The sequence below is a fragment of the Nanorana parkeri genome, unplaced genomic scaffold (genome assembly GCF_000935625.1).
Source record: "Nanorana parkeri isolate BGI_ZX_2015 unplaced genomic scaffold, ASM93562v1 scaffold393, whole genome shotgun sequence".
NCBI classification, from domain to species: Eukaryota; Metazoa; Chordata; class Amphibia; order Anura; family Dicroglossidae; genus Nanorana; species Nanorana parkeri.
In genome coordinates this window covers 445,211-451,776 of record NW_017306661.1, presented here as the reverse complement: position 1 = coordinate 451,776, position 6,566 = coordinate 445,211, and the positions used below count along the sequence as shown (strand labels likewise).

The 6,566-nt window shown below is 40.6% G+C and overlaps 1 protein-coding gene across 1 annotated transcript in view; it reads right to left on the bottom strand.

The window, feature by feature from the left end:
- The window catches only part of TCERG1L (transcription elongation regulator 1 like), a 142,852-nt gene that overhangs the window by 18,002 nt on the left and 118,284 nt on the right, over window positions 1–6,566 (bottom strand). The window contains exon 8 of the mRNA XM_018559413.1: window positions 3,803–3,957. Coding sequence (XP_018414915.1) covers window positions 3,803–3,957 — 155 coding nt within the window. The remainder of the gene's footprint in view (window positions 1–3,802; window positions 3,958–6,566) is intronic.

Sequence of the window (6,566 nt, the reverse complement as noted above, 5' to 3'; positions counted from 1 at the left end):
GTAGCAGTTAAAAAAAAAAAAAAAAAAAAAAAGGTATTTAATTCAGGATGAACATAACATTTAAATATCCAAATGAAAACCGTTAATGACATTTTTATGTTCCTGATTGAGAGCCAAGTGTTTCCATCCCGATAGAGAGCACTAATTCCCGTCTCAGGGCCTCACACAAAATACCTAATGAACCTCTAACTTTTAGGAATACAAAGCCTCGGTTCTATCTGAGATGCTGGAGATGATCCTCGTGCCAAATTGATTTAGACTGCTGGCAGGGAACTTCCTTTTCGATCAGATCTGCAACAACGCTGCAAATGCTTTTAAATATTGCTAAATGTTTTTTTCCACATCATATTAGTTACTTAAAGGGATAGGAGCAATGCAAATTAAAGTCATAAGGAAACAGCATCAAAGTTGTGAATGATCGGAGCACATATCATTGTTTGTGGTCATTGTTTACAAAAATCTAAAGGCAACGTAAACCTCAGCTCAACCCCAGGGTTCTAAATTTGTATGCCTGAAAAGTACACATACGTACGGTCAAAGGAACCTGAATAGTGGGGGACATCATAGCTGATTTCTCCATCTACAAATGTTAGTTATCTGGCTGTCATGTTGATCTGCTTTAAGGGGTTAGTTCACTTTTACACAAAAAATTACAAGGTGAACTAACTCACAACACCCTCCCCATCCCCAGTCCCCACTGCCCATGCCAGCCAGTGTAATGGGCGACACACTACAACACTTCACTATGCAGCCCCAGAGGCTGTGTAGCATCATAATGTTGGCAATGGTGAGTGCTCATTGGTTAGCATGACCATGCTAACCAATGGGAATCTCTTGCGAGCCTTCTATAAGATAATGTTCTGCAAAAAAGAAGATATTTTAATTGATCCTCATGATCACGTGGTGACCAATGAAGCTTTCCACTGCCAGAATTATGATGCTAAACGGCCTCTGGGGCTATGTAGTAAAGTTTTGAAGTGTACGACCTGTTACATTACCTGCTGTGGGCAGCGGGAGTTGGTCATCTAAGAAGATAAGTGCAGTGGGGACCAGTCGTGGGGGGTTGGGAGGGTGTTGTGAATTGGTTCATTTTTTGTGGAAACGTGAACTAACCTTTTAAGTTTTTGAGTCACTGACCTACTTTTCTGCATACTTTTTCTTAATAAGTGGCCCAAAAACTATGAAAACCATTCAATCAGCATGACAGCTGGACAACTAGCTCAGGGGGGCAGCGATTGTAAAAATATAATAACAAAGTCCAAATCCCATTTGCACTGCCACGGTCTCAAAACCACAAGGTATATGTGGTGCCCAGGTGACCACACGGATGGCGCCATGCAAAACACTAATAGTAAATAGAAGTAATTCACCGGCACTCACTTGAAAGGTTTTTAAAGTATTTATATGTTTATTCAATATCCAATGTCACATACTGTCATACGGTGCTAACGTTTCGGGTCCGCACAGGGATCCTTCATCAGAGCGACACAGGGATCACTGTCATTGTTGCTCTGATGAAGGATCCCTGTGCGGACCCGAAACGTTAGCACCGTATGACAGTATGTGACATTGGGTATTGAATAAACATATCAATACTTCAAAAACCCTTCAAGTGTGTGCCTGTGAATTACTTTTATTTACTGTAAAAATATCATGACCACAACTCTGTGGATATATGGTATATGTATTTACAAGCCCACAGCATATGCATTTGATAGAGAGCCTTCTTAAAATGCTTCAGTCTTTAAAAACGAAAACCTTAACCAAGCTGTACTTGTGGCATGTAGAATACTGGGTGCTGCAGCAACCACTTGCATGTCATTGTCCTTTCACATCTGAGAAGAACAAATGTCAACTGCAAACCTTTATCCCCCTCCGTGCAATTTGCATTGAGGTTTTCTGCAGTGAGTCAAGGGCTTACCTGGGTGTAGTCTGGGGCTAAGCTCAGGTAATTTATAGAAAGCATCAATTTTTTGCACTTTATGAAATGGATAGTGTAGGACTTACCAGACATAAGGATCCTGGGCATGGCTGGTAAACTTTTATATTTTGGTCAAAATACAAACTTATGTTTCATGATATTTGCATGTTGTAGAGAGTTGTAAAGGATGCAAGTAAGATGTTTAATTACTAACGTAAGTGGAACTAAGAGGTTGTGTTTGAGCTTTATGAAGCTGTAATCAGATTTACTATTTTATAAATAATACTTCTTTACTGATCACAGAGAAAAATACTTGTACCTCACTCTGTGGTGTATAGCATAGTAGATCGCACCTGAGACTTCAGGATACCAATAGCTATTGATACCCAGAGAAGGAGGTGCATTCCAATCCAAAACACGTTGATAATAAAGACAATGGTTTTTATAACACAGTCTCAAGTTTGGTCTGCTTTACAGATGGAGGACCCTACCAGTGATGTGCAGGTCTACACTTCTGATCTCTGACAGATCTCAATACTCTACTTCAAACCAGCCAGCACAAGAGCTACTACAGCTGCATGGGAAAATAGAAACACCATTAGCTGGACTAAACATATATGTGTTCAACCTTGCTCCAAAACAGTGGTTGTCAGCTTGCAAGGTGTAGAGGGCTTCAACTTTGACCCTTGACAATTACAGAGGGTCACACATAATATTCAGTAGATGGGTGAAGACTGTCATAGACTTGAGACATACTGGAGAATATGATCACAGACGGCAGTCACTGAACAGGGGTGGGTGGAGACTAAAGACACATTGGAGGGGATAGTCAAACACATGAGATTGCTTGAGATCAATGTCATTATAGCTTCTTTTACAAATGAATACTTCCAATACTGACTGCTAGGTCTGCAAGGGTACACAAAAGTACCAAAAGGACACATGTGACCCTCCCTCGGACGCTGGTTGGGTATCAGAACCCTAAGGTGAGCCATACCAAATCTTCCTATTTATATGAACTGTTATATCCTTTCCTTTTTTCATATCTAGATACTTGCTTCACTGGATAGTCAGTCAGTGCAGCCAATGAACTCTAAACTCCTTTAACTCACACTTGTACTGGGTCAGGATTGTACTAGGATGTTAAGCCAGGAACATGTTTACAACTCCTGAGCCTGGGCTGATGGCAGCTCCAGTACCTTTATCCACACAAGCTCACTTTAAAATCTGCAGCATCTATTCTTTTCAATAACGCTTGCAGTAAGATAAGAGGATCAGCAAAAAACTGACTCTGTAATAAGAGAGCAAATGGCTGCCCTGTGTACATTAAAACTATACACAAACATAAAGCTTCAAAAAATTAACACTACGATAAGATTATTAAGAGAATCTTTTTCATATGTATATATATAAAGCACTACAAAGGTTATCAACCCTCTTCAAAGTGACACTAAACTCAAGAGTTAAATCTTAAAAATGCAATCAAGTACCTTAACTATTAACAACAATGTATCTTATTTGTGTATCACTCGGCTGTAGATCCTCCAATCATCTCTGAATTGGTACTGACACTGCCCTTCCTTCTGGAGGGTGGCTACTTTTGTTCCCTATGTTCCCTGTGTGTGTTGCAAAGTAGCCACCACTCCAAGCTTGGTCCTGTGATGGACTACAATCTTATTACAAATTAGCAAACTAAATGTGAGATTGTAGTCCATGACAGGAGTGAGTGGGAAGTAACACTTGATCAAGTCATAGCTCAGCTGGATGGTTAACAATTGCTACCAATTCATTCATTTCAAAACCCTATGTACAGTAGATTCCATTACTACATGCTATGAATATGGAATGAAGTAGAATGCAATAACCGCAGAGTTTAATTACCTGGAGGAGATTCCAATTTGCGTTTATGGGGCGGGTCCTCGATAATTCGATTTATATCCACACGATTCTTCAAATCGATTGGCTTGTCCCACACTGACAACTGGATGGTTGGATTGAAGAAAAAGACTTTGTCATCTCTGGTCCATACGACGCACCTCGGAAGCACAATGAAAAGAAAACCAAAAACATTTAATGTGAGCGAACCTGGGTGGCATCTGCTTTAGTTTCAACTAAGTACTTCATTTTACATATGGTGCAAATCACAAAAAGTAATACAACTGCACACTTGTATATTCAAATACAGTGCAGGAGGTATATTCACTGACTGGGTGACAGCTAGTTTTAGATGGATAGACATTCGAGGCGGTTCACTTTTTTTTAACTTCGATTCCGCTGTCTTTAGTCCCCAAAGCAAAGTCTGTACTGGTAGTGAAATGTATTCCTGCTATATAAAACATTATTCTAAGAACTTCATGTAACAATTAAGAATTTGATCAATATAATGAATTCACACAGCTCTCACTCCTTGAAGTGTATGTAAACCTAAAAACCGAATTGATATTATTGCCTTCCTCAGGAAAAACCTAGTTGTATATTCCCAGATGTGTAAAGATTAACTTTTATTTAAATATATTCCTCAATAGTGTGAAGATATTTACTCATTTGTAGTTATAGATTGTTCATTTCATAATAGCATAAGTAACAATATGTAGCTTAGTTTTCAGTAGTTATACATGTAGAATAATGACAATAAGAAAAGTTTCGTATATACTTGTTTTGGAACTAGAAACTGTTTTTGAGTTTCTATTCACAGGACACCGCTGCTGAAGCCTGATAAGCTTACGTACGAAGAACCAAGAAAGAAGAACATAACAATCCCACATCCAAGGACAAACGGCCGAAGCAGATAACCAGGACGACACAGTGTCCCAAGGCTGAAACCACAATCACTTGCCTACGTGTCAAAGAAGAATTCGAGAGGTGAGGGCCAGATGCGAAAGAGGGACTTCACCCAAGACAGAGGGAGAAGCTGGGGGCGAAGAAAAGGGCTATAAGAGACTGCGGGAGGGAAAGGGTTCTTCAGAGTTACACAGACTGGTGCCTGGGACAGTCCCTACACATGTCGAGTCTGTTGTAACCTCCGCAATTGTGTTACAATAAACCTTGATTGGTTCAGCTAACTGAGTCTTCTGATTCCGTGGGATAATTCTCCCGACAATAGCCGCAAAAGAATATAAATCCACTGTGTGTGCACCAAATGTCTTTGGAAAGTAACAAGTAACAGTGATATAATGACTGTGCTGTGCAAAGCCTGTGCATAGAGCAGAGCTGTGGGAGGGACCCAATGCAAGCTGCCTGCAGGAAACTACAGGAGGGGGCAGAGATAAGACCCGCCACCCTGTACAAGGAGAGAGACTGGTCTTTATTACAGGAAGCTCCTGATCAGAAGCAAGGTTTCACACTGGATTAAAGCACAGATCTGGAAGAAATACACAAGGAACACCCAGTAAGAACAGACTCACTTGTATTGAGACAACATTTGCTAAATACAAAAATCTCATTCAAATTCTAGCGCTCCCTGTTTTATTCTGACAACACTAACCATGAGCTGCATGTTGACGCAACGCACTAGAACAAAAAGGTGCGAATGGGCTCTAAAGTAAACCTAGGAATGGATCTAGATGGATCAAATGAAGTTGATTATATGAACTGCCAGACTCCACACCAGTTATTTGTTCCACCTATACCTTCAGCGCTTAACCAGACTAAGCACCTGATGATGTAAATATATGTGTCTGCGCCAGAAAGCAGCTGGGCGTGTGAACTGTTATTAAACAGAGCAGAAAGCAATTAACATGCGTTGTAAATTATGCAGATCCCAGTTAGCACCCATAATGCTATCTTGCAAGCATACATCAACACCATATTTCATGAACACAGCATGTTTATATGATTCTCTAATGCTAGGTGATAGGTATCTCTGCAAGAGAATAATTCCCCAAAAGGATACTTGCTGCCAATTCCTCTATAAATTCTCAGTGAAATGGAATTGTCTCTTAAATAAGCATTGACTGCTTTGTGATTATAACGGGAATTGTTATTTACAAGCTAGCAATCCGATTAGTAACTGTGGAGAATTTCACTGCAGGAAGACAGTTCAAGGGGGACCCGTGTGCTTGTCGGTTGATGGATTGGAGCACCTTCCCATTCAGGACTGATTTGAAAAGGTCTGGTTAAAGGCACCCCAAAATTATTTATATTTTGAGTGGAAATTGATGCTTATTTTCCTCTTCTTTGCTGGTCTCTGATTGTTGAGCTTCTCATTCTTCTCCAGCATGAAATTTGAACTATAAACTCCATTTAAAAAATGGAGTTTATAGTGCTGCAGGATTTAATTATAAATGCAGTTCCACCTACAGTTTTCTTTCAGCCACCATTGCAAAGTCCCACAAATACCTATTGATCCTGCCAGTGAAGTCCACCTTTGCAGCTTTCTGTGATGGGGTGGCAACAATGCAGCACTGCTCCTGAATTCAGGGCATAGTTGCCACTCTCATGTGCCTGCTTGCACTACAGTGCAATAAAAATAATCTATTGCCGGGACATAGCCACTGCTGATTCCCAAGCCTGTAGCTTGATTTTTTTTCTTATCAGGGCCTGGCCACAGTTAGTTTCACCCACTGCTTTCTGGATTTACAGCACTGCCTCTGTTGCCAACCCCCCCCCCCCCCCGTTGCTCGGCGGGTCCTAGGGGGGGGCGCAT